This window comes from Lucilia sericata, unplaced genomic scaffold (genome assembly GCF_015586225.1).
Source record: "Lucilia sericata isolate MDLA Ls3-8-SP2 unplaced genomic scaffold, ASM1558622v1 Contig000015F_arrow, whole genome shotgun sequence".
In the NCBI taxonomy this organism is placed as follows: domain Eukaryota; kingdom Metazoa; phylum Arthropoda; class Insecta; order Diptera; family Calliphoridae; genus Lucilia; species Lucilia sericata.
In genome coordinates, this window is record NW_023994054.1 from 1,331,612 (window position 1) to 1,356,573 (window position 24,962).

Genomic DNA, 24,962 nt, shown 5'->3' on the forward strand with positions numbered 1-24,962 from the left:
CAGTAAAATTTGAAGATTATAGCTCTAATAGTTTCTCAGATATACGAATTTTTCTATTTAATTCATATGGGAGCTCCAAGCCCCCCAGATGAAAGTCCGCCCTTTTTTCTCCAAAATGTTCAGATGAATATTAAAGTTGTTCGTGCAAAATTTGAAGAATTTAGTTATATTAGTTTCCCAGATAAACGAATTTTTGTATTTAATTCATATGGGAGGTTCCGCTCCCCTCATTGGTAGTCCCCCAGTTTATTACCCAAAATGTTTACATGGATGTCAAAGTTCTTCCAGAACAACATCATTTAAAGGGATCACAAAGAGATTGAAAAATATTCCAAAAGTTTCACTTTGAAAACATTATTAGAATGTATGAAAACTCGCAACTCTAAAGGAAGACTATTCCTATTTTAGTGGACGTAAGCGAGATAAATTTTCGTTCAATTAGGATACTGCGTGTTTAATTTTATGTTTATATATTCAATATTTTAGAAAATTCAAAAAGTACCAGTTAAAGAACGAAAAATTACCAGAAATACTCCAGTTTAAATTTTCATTCACTCAAGTCCCTGATTGCTTAGTTTTATGTTTTTAGGTTCATTATAAAAGAAAATCCAAATAGTACCTACAAGTTGAAGAACGGAAAAGTACCAAAAAGTCCCGTTTTATATGTTCTCACTTACTCCATGTTCAATATTATAGAAAATTCAAAAAATACCTTTTGAAGAACGAAAAAGTACCAAAAAGTTCCCTTTTATATGTTATTACTTAATCCGGGCTGTACATTCCTAAATTCATGTTTCTAGGTTCAATATTATAAAAAATTCAAAAAGTACCAGTCGAAGAACGAAAAATAGAAAACTCAAAAAGTACCTTTTGAAGAACGAAAAAGTACCAAAAAGTCCACTTTTATAGATTCTCAAGTGCTTAATTACATGTTTCTAAGTTCTAAGTCAAAAAAGTACCAGTTGCAACATCGTATTGGGAGCCCGTTATTATGTATTCATATGGGCATTCTTCCAGGAGACCATCATGATGCATCCTCTTTCTTGAAAAGAAAGACGTTCTTTATAGACAAATAAATAATTAATTAACACCATTACTTACATTTTTTAATCTTCTAGATCTCACAAATATGCCAAATATAGATTTCGATAAACACTTTTGGGTATTAAACGAAAACAAACCCCGCCTTAAAAAAATTTCATCATAATTATTAACAATTTAACTAAATTCAACCCAACACTTGCTGTTTCTTTGTACAATGACCCTCGGTATAGTAGTATAGCATACAATCTTATTTATTTCAATTTTTAGTAAAAAATTATTTTTTTATTTAAAGAATATCATTTCTGTCATTACCCAACAAACCAAAAAGCTTTAAAATTCGTTTATAACAAACTTACTACCATAAGCGTTAGGTTTGCAAAACTATTATGATAATTATTGTAAAATGCTTGTTAACAATTATTTTATCAAGAAAATTGAACCCTTGTGATAATATTCCTAGTTGCAGTTTACAACAAGCTTAGAATCGCAATTATGAAATAAGCTTACTGAAAAATAGTTTTTGAAACATGATTGAAGTAAGCTTATTTTCGTAACATTTTTATAAGCTTGTTAATTCAATTAAAACAATATTTTTTTTTGTTTCATACATATTTTTTATTTTTCATTACTTTACTGATATTTTTCAATTATGCTTTCTACAATTTTGCACTTTTCTATATATATTTTACGTATTAGTCTATTATTGGTAAATGGAAAAGACTTATTTATACTTTTTATGAACTCGTCCTCCCTCAATCCTATAGAAAAAGCGGCATCTATAAAATAAAAAAGCACATTGTTTTATTATGTGGCATTTTTTATATATTAATTAAATTACCATTTTTAAACACAAATTTTATATTACTTTATTTTATAAAATTACACTCTTAAACACTTAAAAACACTGCCTTTGCCAAACTAAACAAGAAGACTGAAATGAAGAAGAATAATAATAAGAAAAACACGCAATAAAATAACGGGATATCTTATAGGAAAACAATTACAAAACTATTGCGATCATTAGTCTTTTACAATCACATTTGTAAAACTTGTTATCCTAACTAAGTGTACAGCAAGTATTATTGCAAATATTGTTGCTATACGAAGCGTTTTTTAAGCATTATTTTAAAAGTATTTATAATTTCCATTAAAATAAACCTATCATAAGTATCCTTATGAAATGTTGTAGAAAATTCTTTATTATAAGTTTATTTTAAAATGTAGTTATATTTTGATTATGGCTTGGTTTGTTGGGTATTTATTGTAGATTTTCGCACACACACAACAACTGATTTTTTGTGGCAAATAAAAAATGCAGAAAACAGCTTGGCGCGAAAAATTCTAGCAGAATTTCTTTTCGCAGTCGGCAGAATTGACATCAACTGCACTTCCCATTTGAAATACACATGTTCGATACCCTAGCCCTTTACGGTATGACATACCAGTAATGTAAAAAGGTGTAGCTCCGTTGACGTCAACGAAGCTGGTTTGAAGTCAAAGCAGCGACTCGAATTAGGCGCGAAAACACGAAAATATCTGAGGCGAAGCATGTACATCGAACGTTGAGCAAAGTTCTACACCGGCCAAATTTCAATGAGCGGCTTATTATTAGATAAAAGAAAACTTGCTTAAATGAAAACAAATTAATTTTATATTGTAAAATTCCACAAATTTAGCGAAAGTATTCTGTAAATTGTACAAAATATGGCGAAATTTTCAAGCCGTATTAAGCTGAAAAATTTTCGGCGGCGGCGGCTTTGACATTTTGTTCGGTGGCTAGGCTTAGTCGGCTTAAGCCGAATCGGCGCAAGTCTCTGGTCTACTTTTGTAATTTAAATAATTATTAAATTCGAGGCAAAATAATATTGAATTCGCCGTGTAATACAGAGCTGTATTTTTTTAACTAATATTGCCAGACTAAAAAAAATATTGGTACAAATATTTTTGTTATCATCTGCAAAGTTTTTAGTACATATTAAATACGTATATATTTATTACTGTGGGAACTCTTTTCCGACTTTAAACTGCTCGCTCCAAATCTCTCTTATAGTTATAGAATTATGGGAATGGCTTGCTCGATTGGAAAGAGGTCGTAGAATGACCTCAAATGTATATAATCAAATGATGTATAATATTATATGATGTATTAACCCAATGTGTCCTAAAAGCTAAAAAAGTGAAACATGTGCCCATAATTCGTGTGGTACATATACCAAAATAGCTTTGAAAATACTCTCCATAATGTGTCAACTTTATACATACATACCAAATAATTCTGGAAATAATTAATAATATATTTCATTGTTCTACTGTGTACAGTACATGTAATTTATGTTTTTGTTTGTTTCATTCCAAGTATTACTTTTACCAACTACAAATTTTCAGCTAGATATACAACACTGTTTTTCAGCTTTTCATATTTTGTTTTGCTAAGCTTTTCTGCATTTTTCTTTTATTACCATTTCTAAACAAGAACATCCTACGTTTCGGTGGGAAATTATTGTGTACGGTCTCTTCGAAAAAAATAAATAAATAAATTGTAATAAAAGTTATCTAAATTGTGAAAAATAAAAGAAAACTAGCTAATGCAGGAAAAAAAGCCTATTGCTTAAATATGTAATTAAAATGTTTTAAAGAATGTTGAATATACATGCTATATTAAGAGCTGGAGAAAAAGTGACGTCATACTTAATTATAGTCAATTTCTAATAAGAAAAATCTGTTTAATACTAAAATAGCTCTGGAGGAAAGCACACAAACATAAAAATAGTATCATTTGTTTATATTTTCAACAAGAAAGAAAATTATATTTTCTTATTTTTGGGACTTGCAGTAAGAATATATTGAGGTGGCTTTAGTTAGAAGTAGGCCTGCCTATGAATATTGTAATGTCTAATATGGATATATAAATAATACAGCCACCCCCTAAAGGTGAGTAATAGATTTAATTTTATTATTATTTATAAGCTGAAAGAAAAAGCTAGTAAGAATGTAAAATGTTTGTAGAATTTCTTTATGAAGGCGTTGGTCGGTCGGTTGGTTGGTGCTATTTTTAGCTATTTTGGTTGAAGAGTACTTAATCATATAACAATAACGATTGTTATCTTAATTTCCAAGTGCTACTATTTTCAAATGTAATAAGTAGATTCTTGTGATATAAATAAAATTGATTTTAAATATTTTCCTTTTTCAAGCTGTTGGCTATTTATTTATTTTCCATAATAAAACAATACAATATTTTTTATACTCTATGGGTCTTATTCATGTTTCCTATATGCTTGTTTTGTATGAGTTGGCCTTGATGTTAGTTAGCAATATTTTTAACATTTAGCCAGGTTATGTTGCTTTAACTGGTTTCTTTTTTTGCGTGTGCCTTGATTTAATTAGTATTAAGACACATGGTTAAATTAAAATTGAGTTTATTTAATAATATTGTTTAGACAAAAATATACAGACGACATCTTGTCTGAGGCTTAAATGATAATAATATCTGTAATTATTGATTGATTTAATGTTCTGTGATCTTAATATTTTTGTTCGAACCTTTAATTCGCTTTATTTCAATGATGGGTTATCGTTGAAAGTACATACAATCGTTTATAAAATATTTTTTGTAATATTCAGATACTGATAAGAAGGCATTAAATAATAAAAAGATCATCGTATTATTTGGCAAATTTAAATGTTTCATTATTTGATTTTTCAGTACTACAACTTACTACTTCCCCTCCCTAGCGTAAACCACAATATTTTAACTACGAAATACTCAAAGTAATTCTATCAAAAACCCCTGGACTTCCAAACCAAAAATTCCACTAAAATGAATCGTTCCGATTCTATAAGACGAGATCGTTCATTCGATAGTGTTCTCAACAAGTTAATGCGCATGCGTTCACAGAATCATGAAAGCTTCAAAGCGGCCATGTACAATTTCCTAATTGCTGCTGGTATAGCAGCATTTGTAGCAGTTTGTTTTATACTCGGGCCATTTGTACGTCCCCTACTATGGGCCTTTCTAATGGGTGCGGTATTATTTCCGTTTAAGAGGAAATTAGCGCAATTATTAAATGGTTGGTTTGAGCGGCTGGAGGAACGTGATTCAAATGTTTTAGTAGCTTTAAGTTTGGCACCATTAGAAGCGACTGAAAACTGTGGTAGATTTCTGGTGGATTGGTTAAAGGAACACTGGCAAGTGATAACAGCAGGTGTGGGTATTGCTACTTGCATGAAATTGCTGGTATTGTATGCTCCTAAAGGATTCCTATGCGCTGTTTGGCGTATAATCGTCTTCTCCCATTCGCTGTTTGTGCAAATGATTGGCTTTTTGAATATATATTTGGTAAGTGTTATATGAGGATGAATGCATACTTTTTAACTTTATAGGTATATTTTTATATTTACAGTTAGCCGCTATTGTTGCTGTCTATTTAACATCCGTCTATTTCTTTTGGAAACCCTCCAATAGCAATCGTTTTATTATTGCTGGTCAGTCATTATGGATTGCTATAATAAGTTATGTTTGCAGCTTTTTAGGAGCTCTACAAGTACCTGTTTTTATAATGATTATGTTATATGTGGGTGCATCTATAATTTATCATTTACGCACTACCGAAGAATCAAGTTCTATTGTGGAAAAACTGAAGAAGCTTTTAGATAAAACAGATTTTGAAAAATCTATTAGCGCATTAAATTTTAAGAACGTCAGCCAACATTCCGATATTGAAGATGTATCATTTAGTGAAACTATGGATTCGGTGGAAACACTGGAAGCCTATGAGGTTAAAGAGGATATTACTGAAGAGCATCAACACTTAAGTGACACCTATTTTAAGTTCTTGTTCTATGCCTGCATAATAACATTCCTATATCGCAATGTTTGGATGTTCATATTGGCGGCCATACCCATATTTATGCATCTAATGTTTACTTTGGGTAAATATACAGGTTTTACTGATTTTATAAGTGCCAAAATTAATGATGTTTACGAAAAGATAAAGGTATTAAAATATAATTTTTATTTGCCTCAAATTTGTTCTCTAAGGGTTTATCTTTTTAGTCTTGGGCCATCGAACATCATTCGGCTGTTTTGCCTCTTTGTCTTCCCGGCATTTTAGAATTGAATTATAAAATCAATACGGTGGTACGTGACTCTCTTAAATCTTCAGTGGATTTGGTTACTTCGATTTTAATGATTATTTTGATGATATTGATTATTGTTTTCCTGGGTGTCTTCTTCTGTGTCAACATATATTCGGAAACCATTGAGGTGGCCTATTTGGGCAAGGATCTTATTAATAAAACCATAACAGATCGTCCAGAATTAATTGATATTTTACCCGCCAATATGCAATCTTCTATTGATGATGCCCTAGACAATGCTCATCATTATGGACGTCGTAAAATTGAAACTTATATTGATGATTGGCTTACCGATGCCGATCCCATACATGCCACTAAACTTAAGGAACAAATTTTAGATGTTTGGGATCGTTTAATACAATATTGGATAGATTTTAATAAATCCGATTCGTATGGACCGCGTGTGCCCACCGATGCCCTTAAGAGTACATTTGGTGAAATTGTCGATAATCCGGGTAAGTTAAAAGTTTTATTTTCTTTTTATTTTGGGAGGGTCTTGGTATTTATTATTTTGGTTTTTGTTTAAAACTTTTATGTTTATTATTTTTAATTAACACTATTAAATGTTTAAAAGAAATTGCTACACATTGCGATATATTTATTAATACATACATACAAATACAATTCACAATAAAACTCATTCGAAAACCAAAACCTTTCACAAATCATGGGGATTAACAGAATCATTTAAATTTTACTAACTAAAAATCAGACACTTTAGCACTTATTTGAGGAAATAAAACTAATATTTTATGGTCTTTTGTCTAGAAAAATTTGTAGAATTGTACAATTTAATATTAGCTGCGGATCACTTTTAAACGAAATATTTTTTCTCTTTGTTGCATTTTTTTAATTAGATTGTGTGTTAGTTTAGATGAAAATTTCTAACTGAATTATAAATCTGCTCCTGTAGCTCTTATTTCTAGTTTATTTTCGTAAAATGTTTAATGCCGTTAAAATAATCTGTATAGTTGTGTTTTGGTAATATTATTATTTTTTTTTTTTTTTTTATATTCGAAAAGTTGTTAAAATATTCTCTAAATCATGAGGTTTCATAAAAATACAATTTTAGTGTAATTTGAAACAAATTCTTACATTTTGAAATTTCCAACATTCGAAATTTTGAAACATTTTTCAAAATGAGAATGTAATATTTTTCGAAAATATGAATTTATGTTCGAAATATAAAATATATGTATAATTTTAGTTTTATTTAAGACCGAATTTATTCGTTTTTTTATGAGGTCAAAAAACAGTTCGAAATTTTAAAAATACCTTAACATAGACTAAATTCGACACTAGGAAGAAGGCACTAGAAGAAGTTGATATAAACTAGTCCCCATAAAAATAGCGTTAAAATTATATTTTTAAAGATTATGTATTTCCTAATAGGAATTTATGTAGATTTCTTAAATTAGAGAAAATGATTTTCAAGTCCAAGTCTTTAGTGGTTTTTGTAACCAAAAGTATTTGTAACTAAAGTGAGTGTGTGTTATAAAAAGTGTATAGTAGTTATTTTAAAAAATTTCACTGCAAAATCAAATCAACAAAAAAAAAAAAAAACATTATTCATTTAAACCAAGTCCCGTGTACAAAGAAAAAAAAAAAAAAAACAAACAAATTGAAGTGTCTGCTTAACATGCATGTTTCCATGGCTAACAAAAAGCAATGTGTTTTTAATAAAGGACATTTTAAAGAGCTAGTTTTAGTGGCGAAACAGGGTATCATTGGCTGGGCCAAAAGCAACACACAAACCATAATGGAAGTAGCTGAATCTCTATGGCATATAATACGCACCAATCTATCGATGATAATGACATTCACGGGTGAAATACTATCGTTGGTGTTATCTGGCGGCCAGGCTTGTGTTGAATTCATATTGGATATGGTGAGTTGTAAAGAACACTTGTTTCTAAACATATTTGTGTTATTTTTTATGCGTTCTTTAGATTGTTTTCTTTACGGCCCTTTTCTATTTGCTGTCGAGCAGTCAAACAAAATATGCTCCTCTACAAGTAACCAAACATTTGGGTGTTTCTTCATCGGGTTCGAAAATTGCCGAAGCTTTGGAAAATTCTATATCTGGTGTTTTGATTTCCATGTTTAAAAGTTCTATATTTACGGGTCTTTTTACCTGGTTGGTTCATACTATATTTGGTGCTCGCATAGTTTTTCTACCCTCTGCCTTAGCTGCTATTTTATCGGCTGCACCATTTTTGGGTAGTTACTGGTGTGCTTTACCGGCTCTATTGGAAATATGGCTTGCACAAGATCGTCTCTATGCCGGCGTTGTATTATTCTTATTACAATTCTTTGTGCCTCCCTATTTTGAGGCTGCTATATATGCTGAAATGAAGGGGTATGTTGGAAGTTAAACAGTGTTGTATGTATTGCATTTAATTGCTGGTTTAAACCAACAGTGGTGGTCATCCTTATTTGACTGGTTTGGCAATTGCCGGTGGCATGTATTGGATCGGTTGGCAGGGAGCCATATTTGGCCCATTAATGTTGTGTTTCTTTATTGGTATTTTTGAAGTAGCAGCTGTAGCAATGCGTGCTAATGAAGATGCCAGGTATGTAGTTATTTAAAAATACTTTTTTAAGTTTTTGCTAAGTTTTATATTTTACGTATTTTATTTGTAAAGTATTGTTTTTTATTTTAAAGAAATTGTTTTTTTAAGTTCTCGTTTCTCTTTCCATTTAAACCCCAAATATTTATATTTTATAGTTTTTATAAAAACAATTCTTGTTGAAAAATCGATTTTTAGCAGACATTTTTGTACTTTTTGTTTAAAAGTCAATATTTTAGGTTATGATTGTTTCATGGATAATCTCAAAATTCTTAGAAAAGTCCAAATCCAGGGACTAAAATATACTTTTTTTTGAAAGAATTAAGCTGAATCCGAATCAATTTATATTTTTTCATTAGATTTTCTAGATATCTAAGTCTAAAGTTGTTCGCCAAAGTCGAGACGTTGTTAAGTCATCTGAAAGTCTTTTCCATCGACATTATTATAAATTCTTAGCATCTGTTCTATCTTGTTCCTTCTTTGAAATATCTTCATCTAAAGTTTGATACAATATAAATAAAAACAAATGTTTATTTTGTCGTTATTTTCCAAATAAAGGGGAAATGATGAAAAGCCTGAGGACTAAAAGAAATTTAATTTAATTTTATAAAAAATTATTTTATGATTCTATTCATGAAGATTTTTTAATTGTCAGACAGATTTGTTGTCACGTATTAAACTTAACGTTTTGATATACATAAATTACTTATTAGTCAAATTTACAAATCTTTATAAAAATCACTCCTCATTAGTTTTCCTTTAAATAAAAAAACAATTCTTTATTCTTCTTTTTCATAAATTTTTTTCCAAATTATTATTTGTTATTTTTCTTAAACATTAATATATTTACTAAAAGCTAAATATGTCTCAAATTAAAATCATAAAATTATCATTAAATTTTTACAGACGTAGCTCTGATGAAGATACTCGTACAACGTGAGTTTGCTTCCATTAAAGATGACGGCATCTTAAAAAAAAAAACACACACACACATATAATAATTCCATAAAAATAATTTAATCCTAATGCATAGAAGACATTATTAAAAAAATGCTCTATTTAATTCCAATTAACATTTAAGTAGCTAAGATAAATGATTAAACAATTGGTATTGATGCAAATAACCAACAAAAAAGCCAATAAGCTAACAAACATTTTTTTCCAATTAACACGTAACATTTCATTTCGTTTTTCTACTCGTAACATAATACAAAATTTCGTTTTTTTTTCTTAAATTTACCAAATTTTGGTTTTTCATTTTTATAATTTTGAAATTTTCAGTTTTCATTTTTATTTTCACATTTTATTTTTTTTTTTTTGCTTTTGATTCTTATTTTCTTTCAATGTTTTCTCTGTAACGTCCTTTTGTTTTTTATGTATTTTTTTATTTCAGTGCACGTCGTCATTCCTCTTTTGATTTTTACTATTGATAATTATGTCTGTTAGTTACTTTTCAAATGTTACTAACTTTTTTCTATACTTCTAACAACGTCCAGCTTTTTTTTTATTAAACTACTACAACGAACGAATTTCAATTATAATTAAAAAAAAAAGAAAAAAACAACAAAGAATATATAAACCAAATAAACTAAAATATTTAACTATTTTAAACAAGACGATCATTTATTCCAAAAAAAATATAAATGAATCTATTTATTTAAAATGTATGCCTGTTATATTTATTCTTAAAAATTATAAAATAATGTGCACTTTTTTTACTTTATTTACACTACCTCGAATAATGTGATCTTAAAAGATCGTCAAAGAAAAAAAAAACTTAAATATATTTATGTTAAATATTGTTATTAAGTTTATGTTAACAAGAGCTTAACTAGTTATTTAATTAATATTTTGATTTTATACTTAATTAAAACTAAAACAAAAATAACAAATAATAAAATCTGTTATTTAAGATTTCAGAATTCTTTTTTCAAAGAAATGGTAAAGAAAAGGGAAAGAGTTTTTTTCCAGTTTGTTAGTTCTATTACAGAAGAACTATCTTAAAAAATACTTTCTAAATTCGAATCTGGCCTCTCTTTATGTTTACCAGATATTGTGTCATGAACTAAAAACTCTTTCCCTAACTCCATATTGAGCGTCTAGTGTTTAACAAATTCATTTAATTACATTTATTTTTACCTACTAACCACATTTCTTCTTTTCAAAATTAAATAGTAATATAGCGGTGGTCGATGCAATTACTCAAATGAAAAGTGTCAATAACGAACATAATAAGAAAAATTCTATAAAATTTCTTAACCAAAAAGTAAGCAAATTGGAAGAAAATAAAGAAATGGCCACAACGAAAAAATCTAACGAAGCCTTAGAATCCTCTAAACAACAAACTAAGAACGAACTTTTAACAAATAATAATGTAAACAATAACAAAGATGGACATGAAATGGAAACATGTAACACTAACATTAAGATGAATGGAAACCTTGAATATAATAAAAATAATAAGGATAAAATAAAGATATCGGAAGAACTAGAGACTCCCTCAGGGGAAAGGGATGTAGTAAATAATAAAGCAAATGATAAAATGGATGAAAATAATTTGGAAAAAAGTAAAACAAATATTAAGATGAATGGAAACCTTGAGAATAAGGATAACATAAAGATATCAAAAGAAATAGAAACTCCCACAAACAGGGATGTAATTGATGGAATTGAAACATTTGAACCAACCACAACAGCTCAGAATAATTTAAAGCTTACAGAAGATAAAAGATCTTCTATAACAGCACCGAAATCAGTGGAGTTGAAAATAGTTACTACTACATTTCTGCCAGCCACATTTGAGAAAAAATTTTGCTAATTTACAATGTTTTAAATAAATATTTGTATGTGTTTTATATAACATATCTGTGTATAGGTATAATTTACTTTGTTCCGGTGATGAACTTTATCTAAATATATGTATATAGGAATCAGCAAAGTTTCCATTAACGGTTTCATCTTTTTGTGTAAACCGAAAGCTAACACGATTTAACATTTCTCCCTCCTAATTAATTAAGAGTACTTCTTTTGGTACTTAACATTATTCCTGCCAAAGGATTAGACTTTATTTTTATTTTTAATATACATATTTATTATATTTTTCTTTTTTGTAATAAATTTTTTCTATTAAACAAACTTTTCATTTTCTTTGTTTCAATTCACGAATAAATAAGTATTTAACTAAATTGTTCTAAGTCTGCGTTCAGACGGAATACAAAATACCTATTTAGTTGCCTTCTCATTTTAATATTTAAATAGATGATCGAAGTATAAGGAAATAGAATATTTCATTCGTCCTATCTCAGTGGCATGGTATGTCTGCAATAAATATTGAGACGAAATGCTACGGTACCGGGATACATTGTTGTTCTGAAATTTATGACTGTAATTACAACATGTCGCACCATTTCGCTTAGAGTTATTCATCAATTCAGTCTCTCCGTTAGTTCGCAGATCTTTTCATGTGATCCTGTAGATCTCTAGTCTATTAGTCTAAAAACATGCTCATTTTTAATGGACTTCTCTGAGGGTATTGTCCTTGTCCATATTATTAAAAACAAATTCTCGTCGATAGCAAGTCGGCGCTAATCACATTATATTCTTACACTATCACATCCCTATTGATCAGACAATATAAGAATAGTCTGTCAAGGCTGGTCCTTCTGTCTGACATTAATTTAGTTCAGGGACCCAGAACATAGAGACTATTATGTCAATAAGGAGGCAGTTGTGTTAGCCAGAAGGGGGTGCAGCACCTCTGAGGTATATTAAAATCAGTATATTCATGTTATTTTTTCAAATTATCTGATTAGACTTAATTTGTGCTGACTTAATGACCTACATCTCACTGCTACAGGTTGGATCTGGTGTGGTCATGTCACAATGGAGTCCCTTTGACTGTACTGTAGTGAACTACCACGATAACCTACCAACCATGCTCAGATCTAGTATCTAACATGCTCCATGTGATTATAAAGTATAGACCATGAAAAATATGAATGAAAACCAATAATGAATGTCATCCAGGTTCATAAAAATATCTTCTTAAATAAACTAGTATTAAGCTCCCTACAGCCCTAATGTTTTCAACAGATCTAGTATATCCATGGATCTAGTATATCCATGAACCTAAAATGGCATCCAAATACTTTAGACTGTCCGATAAAAATACTGTTTTACAGTTCAGATGGGACGAGAAATTAGGTACATGTTAAATAATCTACCCGATTTAACAGTGAACTACTAATGTTCCATTTTTCGTGCAATAGTATTTAGATATTTCCTACCTATCATTCTAATACGTAACATTATTTTCACCTATAGTAGCGAGTTCAAAAAGTAATGAATTTGTAGCCACATTTCATAAAAAATTAAAACATTATCTTGCAGATTTTTGGCCCATTTGAGGTAGTCCTTTTGATCCGCTAGCAAATTCAAAAACTATCAAGCTATGTTTGTGATTTAAACTATTATGTTTTTTTCCGATTATATTGTTATTATTTCCAACATTTTTATTGAGATTTTTTTTTAAATAAATACTACATGAGTGTGAATAAATGTGAAACGTAAAACAAGCGTGCCCTAATTAGAATTGTTTGTATAATTTAATTAATAAATAAATATCAGATGTATCAAATACTTAGAAGGGAAATTCAGGATGTCTTTCAACTCTGCAATAGAAATTATAATTTAATGTATGATAATTTAATATATATTACAAAAACACTTACCCAGGGAAAAACTTAAAATCACAAATACGAACATTAGCATCCAATGATTTCATTTTTTCCATTTCATCTTCAGTTAATTTGAAATCAAATATATCTAAATTTTGTTTCAATCTCTCGGGATTAGTGCTTTTCGGTATGGCCGATAGACCCGAATCGATGATCCAACGTAATAGAACTTGAGCCGGAGTCTTGCCATGAGCTTCGGCAATTTCTTTGACTATGGGTACATCCATTAAATCGGGCAATTTACGATCAACACCAGCCATTTTATTTAATTGTGCAATTCCCTTAGAGCCCAGTGGTGAATAGGCGGTAACAGTGATGCCCTCTTTCTTGCAGAAATCAACCAATTCGGGTTGTTGCAAATAAATATGATGTTCGATCTAAATAGGAAGTATATCTTAAAACTATTTTATCTGTCGGAAAAATGCCTTAAATTTCAAATACCTGCAAATTTGCTGGGCGAATATTACAATTATCTAAAACATTTTCAATTTGTTTGATATTGAAATTAGATACACCAATAGCTTTTGCTAGGCCCAATTCATAAATATGTTCCATTTTCTATTAAAAGAAATATAATTTAACACTTTGTTTATTATTTGTTACTGCCTAAATACCTTCCATACTGCTAAATGATCCGTAGTTGGATCAATTTCAACCAAACCATTTTCATCACGCTTAAAATCACCATTCTCCAAGAGAACACCAAAGGGAACATGTATCAAATATAGATCAATATAATCCAATTGCAAATCAGCTAAAGATTTGCGCAAAGTTGGCTCAACATAATCTGCTATGATGGCTGTAAATAATGGAAAATAATATCAAATTAATCTTACAAAAAGTATTAATTGAATAATGTATGTTTACCCGGTGGTGGCAATTTTGTTGTAATAAAGAGTTCTTCACGTTTAACGCGTCCCGAATCCAACCATTCTTTTAATACTTTTCCAATAGTTTTTTCATTCATATAAACTGGTGCCGTATCAATATGGCGATAACCAGCTTCCAAGGCTAAATTAATAGCTAATTCAACTTCATCATCTGGAGCCTAAAATTAATATAAATGCTATTATTTTCTTTGTCGAAATTCGAAGGGACATATCTGCAAAATTTTGCTTTTTCTGATACATATCAGACAAAGCTTTGATATCAAATTAGCACATTTTTAACAATATCATGTTAGGTCAAATTTTTATACTCGCCATCAAAAGAGATGGGGGTTTGATTTTGTCATTCCTTATAAATATTGGGGTCCGTTCGTGTGTCTGTCTGCTGAAAGCACCATAGGGTCCCAAGAGAAAGAGCTAGAGGGTTGAAATTTTTCACAAATATTTCCAATATTTAAGGTTTGTTTACTATTGAAAATGTGCAATATCGGTCCACTTTTTTCGCATTGCCCTCATGCAAGTTTCCCCCGGAAAACAGTAGTAACAGTCATAACTGTTTTTATAAATACAAGTATTGGTTTACGCAGAATACGGGACGAAGGACGAACGACGAATTTCGTATAGCACGACGAACTAGTCGTGACAAAATTCCTCATATGGAACACAATTTAGAGAAAATGTAAGAAGTTGGCCTCGAAAATAATTAAAATATATTTTTGTGAATACTCACAATTTTGAGATTATTTTAACAGCTTTAAATTTTTATCGAATTTCACTTCCAATTTTCGAGAATTTTATTTTTAGTTTTTATGACCCAGAGATTATTTTAACAGCTTAACAATTTTATCAATATAATTTAATTTTCGAATTTAATTTCGAATATTCGAACACATGGTATTGTCATTAGTTGTCAAATTTCAGCTCACCATAGCCCCCATATAAGGTTCCCTTCAGAAAAGGATTCTTATTTTTAAAATACGAGTATAGTGATGAAATTTGGCTTAAAGTTCTATACAAAACAATATCCAGACTTGGATAATGACTACATTTTCAATTACAATTACATTTGAAGTAATTGTAATTGGAGCTTTACTAATTATAATTACATTTAATTGTAATTGAAGTTTTGCAAATTACAATTATTTGTAATTGTAATTGAAGTTTTGACAATTACAATTACTTGTAATGGTAATTGAAGTTTTGCCAATTACAATTACTTGTAATTGTAACTGAAGATTTTTTAATTATAATTACTTGTAATTGTGAATTTTGTTCCTTATAATTACATGTAATTTGTAATTAGTAATAACTTAATTACAATTACAAGTAATTATAATTAAAAATTTCAATTACAATTACAAGAAATTGTAATTGGAAAAATTTCCATTACAATTACAAGTAATTGTAATTGGTTATTGCTCAATTACACATTACAAGTAATTGTAATTGGAAAAATTTCCATTACAATTACTAGTAATTGTAATTGGTTATTGCTCAATTACACATTATAAGTAATTGTAATTGACCATGTAATGAATTACTTGGTGTATTCATTACCCCCCATGCCTGACAATATCTATGTACAAAATTTAATGAGTATCGGCCTATAATTAACCTTACCCCCATATAAGTCCCCTTCAGATAATTACTTTTCGGCTCATGACTGCATATAAACTACGAGTACAGCGATGAAATTCAATGCAAATAGGAGATATACAAACTGATATCTCTCCACCAAATTTTATGAGGATCGATCCATAGTTGACTTAAGCCATCATTAAAAGACCCTTTGGAATAGGGCCTTTTAACGCTTTATAGAAAGCGTTCCTATTACGGCATGGTAGTGAGTAATTGAAAATAATCTGCCAATATTTTTCTGTGTATCATTTTATGATGACTCATAAATAAAGCAGAATATTAAAAGAAATTAATTTAAACAGATAGGTAATTGTTGCAACCTTATCAAAATGAATGTTTATCAAAACATCCTTCATCCTTCTTATTAAGGTGAAGTGTATAAAACAACTTATGCGTCCGAAGTAATTTTTTGTGGGTGGTATGTATTCACACCTCGTCACATTCATACACCTTTAATAAAAATTAACAATTTTTTTTGCATGACAAACAGACATTTTGTTAAGGAAAATTATTTTCATCAAAACAATAATAAATCACGTTTAGTTTATTGAAATAAGTACATATTTGTTAAAATAAATATATTTATATCAAATTACAAATATTAAACTACAATTTCAGATTTTTATAGTTTTTTTTTCTATAGTATGTAAAAAACCACTGATGACCGACTAATATAGGTTATAATGGTATGGTATACATACATGTATATATTAATATTATCCACTAGCTATACCCAGTGTGCTTCGCTACCCTCATCGTAATGGAATAAAATATCATTATTGTAAATGTATCTGTGTAGAACGAAAATGTACCGAAAAGTCCCTTTATTATTAATCTCATGTTTAGATTTCAATATCAAAGAAAACTCAAAAAGTACCAGATGGAGAATGAAAAAGTACCAAAAAATATCACTTGGTACCGGGATTCCAAATTACACCTCATTAGCATATTTAGTATTTCTAAATCTAAAAATTTTATCTAAATTGGATCATTGTGTTTGAATAAAATCAAATTTCCCGTTTTTACCCCTTTTGGTACTTTTTTTCTACCCATTAACGAAATAAAAATTCTATTTCAAAATGTTGCAACATTGTAGTGGGAGCCCGTTATTATGTATTTATATGTATAAGTTAATAAACCAAAATCAATGTTTTATGAAAAAAGTACCAAAAATAGGTACAATTTTCACCCCTTAAACATCCGAATAACCAAAAAGTACTAAATTTATATTTTTATTTTTTCGTCAAGTTATGAAGGAGTCAAAAATATTGTTTGAATGTTCACTGGTTTAAAAGATACATGGGGTGCAAAAAAAAGTACCAAAATACAGTTTTTACCCGTTTATTCCCTATTCCCTAAAGGGGCCGAAATTGAAAAAAGTACCTGTCCGCTTATTTTTTAAATGAACGACGATAAACTTTAAACTATTTTTGTATCTTTTCTAGTTTAGGAGATATGAGGTTAACGAATTTACCCGTTTTTACCCTTACCCCTAAACATTCGAATTTTCAAAAATCCCGTCTTAGTGGATCTATTTGGTGGGAGACCAACCCCCTGTCCAAATTTCAGCTCTTTACCTTTAACCGTTTAGGCTGTGCGATGATGAATCAGTCAGTCATTCAATGTCATCAGAATGTGCTTCGATGGTTTGCTCATTCTAAGTATCTGTAAAATATATGTATTTCGAAAGATTGTTTATAGGTCGATATTTGCTGGGTCATCATGACTTTTTAGGACGCTGTAGCAATGTCCTTTTTTCTTTCGAAAATTTTATTAAAGTTCAAAACTTTAAAACGTTCTCATAGAACTAGTCATCTCTTCTAGAACGCGCTCTCTGAAACATTTTGGGATTCTAAAGTACCTCTAAGTAGTTTTCCAGAACACAGTTCTTTGGTTCAAGTTCAGCATACTAGTTCCGAAACAACTTATTGGAACCATCATCGATATAAAAATTGCATTAAAATGTTCATGCATTAAAATGTTCACCGAAGTTTTACTTAGGTTTTAGGTACAAAGGATAACCACTCAATTAAGCAGCTCACTTGGGTATATCTAATTTCGATTTATAAACTTTCGGATATATTATCTTAATATTTATCCCAGATAGCTCATCCTAATAGAAAAGAAGAACCAAAATATTGTTCCCTACTCTCAGGAAATGTTGGACAATAGCAGAGAAGATGAGATAAAGGTTCCCCTTTCTCCTTGTTATGATAACTTTTACAGTAATCATTATATTCTAGACCTAGTCTCCTGGCACGATTGCTCATAGCACAATGTCCCGTTGCTACCAGTAATCTTGAACTAGGCATCAAATAAAAGCCAAATTAGGCAGGTGGTTTCGTTGAACCATCTGATTTGAGTCATTTCATATACTTCAGTTTAAACAAGAGCCTGAACAATTTATAAGGACAAAATACCAGTCGATTTCATCCTTCCCTTTCATCGTAGCATCCCGGACAGTTCTTAAGTCCAGGGACCCATATTTAAAAGAATTTGTAAGTAAGATTTACAAATATAATTGAGCAAATTACAATTTATTAACTCTCTCTCAAAATTGGTGGTAATTTTAACGGTTTCAAGCAAAAATCGCTGAGAAAAGAACTACACCTTTATTAATTGAAAATGAGAACATTTCATTTCCGAATTCCAAATAAAAAAAATTTTGAATTGATATTTTTGAATTTCACGAGAAAATTTTCAATTTTAATTGAGCTTTTCTGAAATGAAAATACTTATTATCAATTGAGCTGTTCTGAATTTCAAATGGAAATTCTCATTTACAATTGAACTTTTCTGAATTACTGTTGAAAATGGTGTGGTGCCAGAACTGTTCTAAAAAGAGTTTATTTTCTATAAATCTTCCCTAGATCTAGTTCCGATGTTGACAAATTCTAACAAGAATCATTGACGAAAAGAAATGGTTGCAGAACCGTTCCATAGAGTGAGTGTCAATTTCACTTAGGGATGCCAATCCCGAAATCCCGATCCCGAAAATCCCGGGATTTTTCGGGATTGGCAAATCCCGAATCCCGGGATTTGGAAAATAAATCCCGGGATTTTTTCGGGATTAGGATTTGTTTCAAAAAACTGTTTTTATTTTCTTTTTTTGAGCCATAATTTTCATTAATTTGAAAATTACGATCTTATTTTATTTTTGACTCATGCAAAACAAAATTCCGCAGAGCTAATTTTATACATATTTGAACCTTTTATTTTTTAAAGTGGTATGAGTCCATACACATAGCACATATAAATTTATTTATTCACTTCGTTTTTATACCTTACACCACTTTAGTGGGGAGGGTATATTGGGTTTGTGCTGATGTTTGTTACACACAATAATATTGGTCTTATACCTTAAAGTATACCAATCGGCTCAGAATCATTTTCTGAGTCGATTTAGCTATGTCCGTCCGTCTGTCCGTCCGTCCGTGTAAACCTTGTAATCAAACTACAGCAATTTTGAAGATAATTCAATGAAATTTTGCATGATCTTCTATTGTACTAGAGACGGATCCTATTGAAAATGGATAACATCGGTCCAATATTTGACCTAGCCCCCATACAACTGAACCCCCCAAATAGGGTTTTTAAGTTCATAATTATGTTCAATATACTCGTAACTCGACAAAAAGCTGCAAAACCAAGTTCTATACTAGCCTTCATGACCCTGATGTATTTTTTGATGATGCGGCCTCATTTGACCCTAGCCCCTATGCAAAGCCCCCTTCGAAATATGACTTAAATGTACACAATTTTATTCAACAAAAAATAGCTAAATTATATCTGAGGCAAGGTACAATTCAACTTAGATGCTTTAGTATGAACAATAAATCACATTTTATTTATATAACTGGTGTAGGGTATTATATGGTAGGCTTCGCCCAACTATAACTTTTTACTTGTTAGCACATTGCAATGTTGGTCGTAGACCGACCCAAAAAGTATACACATTCTGTGTCTGTAAGCTGAAAACACGAGTTAGAAGACTCATTCTATTTGGGCTGCAAATTTGGACCAAAATTGACACAAAAAAACCTAATTGGACCTTCTCTGAAAATCACATTGATGCTGATATTAATATCAATACATTACAATATTTTGATGGTGGGTATTTAATTTCGGCACAGTCGAATACAAACTTTATTTTTCAATACTAGAGGATTTTACATTTCTAACTTTCTACAAATCTGAATGATACCGGTAAAGGTAAATTACCTTGTTCTGAATGCACCTAAAATTTTAAATTAATACTACGAATATAATAATATGTTCCAAAACTAATATGTATTTTGAGTAAAATTCCAAATATTTTTCAAAGAATAGGTTCTAAATTGATGTTCGAATAATTGAATTGGTATCTGTTATAATTATTAGTTCACATGGAACAGTATGAGGTTTTAAAAAGTGCTTATGTCTAATTTCGGAACTTGATATTTATTTTTATTTAGGAAGTAAGTATGTATTTAAAAAGTTTCAGAAATTATGCAATTCTGAAAGTTTTTATTTAAAAATTGGAATTAATTGGATTGTTTTAATTTAAATATATCTTCTGTCTGTTAAATTTCCACAAAATTAAACAATTTTCTTTACAAATATGATGATTTAAAGATTTTCATATATAAAATAATTAAATTCATGTAATCCCGAAATCCCGTAAAATCCCGAAATACCGAAAAATCCCGGGATACCGAAAAATCCCGGGATCCCGAAATATCCCGGGATCCCGGGATTGCAATTTTCAAAATCCCGAATCCCGGGATTTGTAAAAGCCAGTCCCGTTTGGCATCCCTAATTTCACTACACCAGTTCTGAATATGACAATTTCAAATAAAATTTGTGGTATCAATGCCAAAGTTGAAGAAATACAGGCTATAATCATGCGTAGAACTAGTTGTGGAACTAATACAGTCTGGGAATTGATATAATACATGAATTGATAAAATTATATAAAATTCCGTATTTTTCTGAAAAGTTTCCAATTTGTAAACTATAAAAATTTTATTATAAAATATATTTTCTACAATTTCCTAGTGGGATTTAAATTACTCTTGAACCGTTAAACTAATATGCATTTTTATTGTGTTCTAACATTATACATTTGTTTATTGTTTATTCATTAGATCTAATATGAATGTTGTTATATAAATTTTACATTAAACCGGTTTTTAAACAAATAACATCATCTATAAAATGCATACATAAGTTTATTGATAACTTTATCTTGGAACTAAACAAAGATTTACATTGTTTTTTGTTGTTTTCAGAGAAAGTCAATTATTTTCTTTTTATGAGAGCAAACAACAAAGTATTTGTGTGAGAGTGAAATACTATACCTACGAACACTTGTAAAAAAAATCTTAAAGATTTTAAAAAATGTATTTCCTCAACTGGTTTGAATAGTGTAAACATAAAAAATATCTATATAAACACAAAAAAGACCACAAAATATTTACTTTAGAGGTGTTTAAGTTATTTAATGCTTACTTTGAGATTTTTTAAAATTAGGTCAACATTTTAACTTCTTGCTTAAAGTACGAAAGTGCAATTATACTGATACCGTGCGATCGATCGGTCATTGGTTTTAAATTATAAATAAAATTTCGATGATTTGCAAAGTGTACAGTTTTTTCTAGGTTCATTAACTTGTAGGGAATTTATCTTTTAACAACAAGAGAAGCCAATATTAACCTTAAATGTGTTTTAAACTTTTTTGAATTTATTTATTTTGAAAACCGAATTATCAAAAAATTGTTAAACCAAATTAAAGACCTTTTTGCAATTACTTCATTTTGATTTTTAAGTACTTATAAGTTTAATTCCTCTTTTTTACTTAAGTTCTGTATTTCGATGGGAATTTAATAATATAAATATTATAACAACAATGCTATCACAAATTTCGAACGATTTGAGTTCACTGGAAATACAACATATTTGGGATAAATTTGAATTGATTTCTGATAAAATCAACCACCCAAAATCAAGTTTTAAATTTGTAGAAAAGTTCCATATACGTATTTAATCAATTAAATATGATTATTATTATTTTGTTGACCCAAAAGAAAAATCCCCGTCTAGACAATATAAAATAAAAATCTGGAAAGCTGATAAGTTCTACTTGTGAATCAATGTAAACACATTAATAACATAGGCCAACAAATTTGTAATCCAGAGACCAAAGTTTATTTTTTTAAAGGATTGAGCGTCGCTGAATCCATATTTGTCTATATCAGATTTAATAAAGATATCTTCCCGTCTCAATTATGGCAAAGATAGAGTTTTTTCAAACATCATGAGTCATTATCCTGAAAACCTGATGTGATGGATACATTCTGAGTTTGTTTAAACTACGCTGAATCTGATTTTGAAGAGATATAACGGAGGTTAAGCCTTCATTTTAAAGTCGGCAGATTTAACTTCCAGATAACATATGAAATTTTATAAACAAAGAAGTCTCCATGCTTCTATAACGTCTAAAATATGGGCGAAACTTTTTTGTTTCAACCCCTATATCTCGAAAACCTGATTCCCGATTCAGCAAAGTCCCTTTCTGAAAACGTTTGTCTGATTTCAATAGACAGACAGAGGGACATGGCAATTTCGCCTTTAAATCTTTTAAGGACCCAAAAAATATATAATTTTACGGGACTACGAGCAGTATTTCGTACTGTACAAACGGAATGACAAACAACTAATGTTTTCTTTCGAAATCTCTTTTACAATCTGTGTTAGCTTCACCTTGTTGGGGTCAAAAAAAAAAAGAAAATTAAAACAATTTGTGGATAAATAAAAACATAATAGAGGCTATTACTGTCTTTAATAACGATCGATTCTATTCTTTCTCCTCATCCCTTTGGAACATTTTGATCAAATGCACAGTTTAAATACATCAATAATATAATCGCAAATAATTAAGGAAGTATTTAAATATTCTGAAGTAATTCGGAAACAATAATCAAGAACCCATAAATAAAATTAACTCATTTACAACTAAAGGGTCATAACTGAAAACCCAAGTGTTTTTTTAGTACCACGTATCCATATCAAAATGTTAATTATTTTACGTTAATTTTATTATTACAAAATTAGCTTAATCAATTAAGTAAGACATTAATTTCTGCTATATTTATCTGTCATTGTTATGTTTTTTTCAAAACATTGATTGTTGTAAAACTTATTTGAAAAATATGAAAAAAAACTCACGTTTTTTAAGACATTTTTACTCGAAACTATGCACTTATGGTTTTTTTTCAGTTATGACCCTAACTATAGTTAGAAATAAACGTTATAAAGTATTCTAAGCAAAACTAAACTTAGAAAACCAGCATTTTTTCTGTAAAGTTGTCATTAGTTAAACTTACTTGCCATGTACCAATACCTAAAGCCGGCATTTTTACACCATTATTGAAGGTTAAAAACTTATCACAAGCCATTTTATTTCTGTAAACTTAATTTATTGTTGACTGTTTTAAATTAAAACAAATAAATATCCGCGTACTTTAAATTAAACGTGTGTTGCACACAACAAATAAACTACAACTGAAATTCGAATTCGTCAGATACTTTAGTTTTGTTGTGACCAGACAGCCACAACTTATGTATGCCTCTCTCCACCAAAAAAAAAAAACAAAACTGAAACTTATTTTTGGATACAATTTTTAAAGTGTGAGGAGAGTATAATTTATAAGTTGTATTTTTTTTTATTGTATGAGTTTTGAAATTTAAATGAGAAACAAAATTAATAAAACGCAACACAAGTATAATAAAGTTGAAGGCAAATTAAATATAGTAGAGTAGAGGTATGAGATATTTTGATCCTCCTAAATATATACTATTCTATTTGGTAGATACTTTTAATAGATACTATTTTATTGATATTTTTAAAATTGAATTGTAAAAGTAATGCTTTAGTCGGTTGACATTCATCAAAAATTTATGCATTATTTTTTTAATTAAAAAAACACTATGTAATTAAAAGTTCACAGTTAAATTTGTACAATACATTAAGTATAATTTACGTTAAATATTTTTAAATTGGAAAATCGTTTACAATAAATTAGCAATTTTAAGTTTCAAACTTCAAGTTTGTAAATACCTAAATTAGGATATTAAACTACATACATATTAATTACGTCACTTATTTTGGTAACCTCTTATACTACCACTTCCCTATTAGTCAGGCAATGCAGGAAAGATCTTTCAGGGCAGGGTCGCCTGTCTGATATTACGCTTGATTGGGTCCCTACGCTAGGGACTATTATGGAAATTAACAAGCAGATGAGCTGGCCGGACGGGATCTGCTCTGGATTTAGTAAATCCGTTAAATATTATTGAATTTTTAATCGATTTAAATGAAACTTGAAGTCCTATATTTGTTATAGAAAAATCCTATAGATATCAATTTAAAATATTTTGTGTTTTTTTCTACCAAAGAATATTCTCTTAACATGACTATATGAAAATTAAGAGTTTTAGATATTTGTTAACGACATTGCCTTAACAGTAGCAGTCTTAAGCTTTATTTTATTCTTTATTGCTTCTAATATCTATTATGTACTGCTTTAAACCAATATGGAAATGGACTTCTAGTGATAACAGCAGTATCCTAGGACGTCGGTAAAGTCTATCAATCTTACGAAAACTTTTGATTACACAACATTTATTTTTTTACGAATATAGGCTTACCATTATCTAGATTTAACATTATCTTGACTGGAATGTCTTCAGGTGAGTCTTTCTAACTTCAAAACCATGCAATTGTAGCATTTCCGAAAAATAGTTAGGAAAGTTCTTTCAAATGTTTGGATTTGTAATTTTTTATTCGTTGGCTTCGTTGGCTTTAGTAAAATTTCAAATAGTTATTTATGTATGTTTTCTAAACTCAATGGGAATTATATTGATTAATTTTTACGATGTACGTATGCATATATTCGTGAAATTTTATT

General features: G+C 29.5%; 2 protein-coding genes across 11 annotated transcripts; one reads left to right on the forward strand and one right to left on the reverse strand.

Moving 5' to 3' along the window:
* Window positions 1-3,492: 3,492 nt before the first annotated feature.
* On the forward strand, window positions 3,493-11,879 carry LOC119605231 (transmembrane protein 245). 10 transcript variants are annotated; one of them, XM_037958208.1, is made up of 9 exons: window positions 3,493-3,975; window positions 4,751-5,383; window positions 5,448-6,041; window positions 6,101-6,638; window positions 7,767-8,071; window positions 8,133-8,542; window positions 8,604-8,756; window positions 9,660-9,689; window positions 10,929-11,879. In XM_037958208.1, exons 2-9 carry the CDS (start codon window positions 4,865-4,867, stop codon window positions 11,569-11,571), a joined length of 3,192 nt encoding a protein of 1,063 aa, XP_037814136.1. In that variant the 5' UTR covers window positions 3,493-3,975; window positions 4,751-4,864; the 3' UTR covers window positions 11,572-11,879. The 10 variants fall into 10 exon arrangements, with proteins under 10 accessions (XP_037814136.1, XP_037814144.1, XP_037814153.1 ...); XM_037958225.1 differs by having other exon boundaries at window positions 3,494-3,975; window positions 7,869-8,071; window positions 10,929-11,877; XM_037958233.1 differs by having other exon boundaries at window positions 3,494-3,975; window positions 7,881-8,071; window positions 10,929-11,877.
* Window positions 11,880-13,227: 1,348 nt separating this feature from the next.
* Window positions 13,228-23,642, reverse strand: LOC119605273 (aldo-keto reductase family 1 member A1). Its single transcript, XM_037958302.1, has 6 exons — window positions 23,379-23,642; window positions 14,357-14,537; window positions 14,104-14,288; window positions 13,931-14,047; window positions 13,484-13,866; window positions 13,228-13,423 (listed from the first exon to the last, which is right to left on the reverse strand). Exons 1-6 carry the CDS (start codon window positions 23,448-23,450, stop codon window positions 13,393-13,395), a joined length of 969 nt encoding a protein of 322 aa, XP_037814230.1. The 5' UTR covers window positions 23,451-23,642; the 3' UTR covers window positions 13,228-13,392.
* Between the last annotated feature and the right edge of the window lie 1,320 nt (window positions 23,643-24,962).

Excerpts from the sequence above, each read along its gene's own strand:
- LOC119605231 (XM_037958208.1), top strand. The coding sequence starts at position 4,865 with ATGAATCGTTCCGATTCTATAAGACGAGATCGTTCATTCGATAGTGTT. Across the intron at positions 5,384-5,447 it reads GCTTTTTGAATATATATTTG|TTAGCCGCTATTGTTGCTGT; the intron begins GTAAGTGTTATA and ends TTATATTTACAG. Across the intron at positions 9,690-10,928 it reads GATGAAGATACTCGTACAAC|TAATATAGCGGTGGTCGATG; the intron begins GTGAGTTTGCTT and ends AAAATTAAATAG.
- LOC119605273 (XM_037958302.1), bottom strand. The coding sequence starts at position 23,450 with ATGGCTTGTGATAAGTTTTTAACCTTCAATAATGGTGTAAAAATGCCG. Across the intron at positions 14,538-23,378 it reads TAGGTATTGGTACATGGCAA|GCTCCAGATGATGAAGTTGA; the intron begins GTAAGTTTAACT and ends TATTAATTTTAG. Across the intron at positions 14,048-14,103 it reads ATCATTTAGCAGTATGGAAG|AAAATGGAACATATTTATGA; the intron begins GTATTTAGGCAG and ends TTCTTTTAATAG.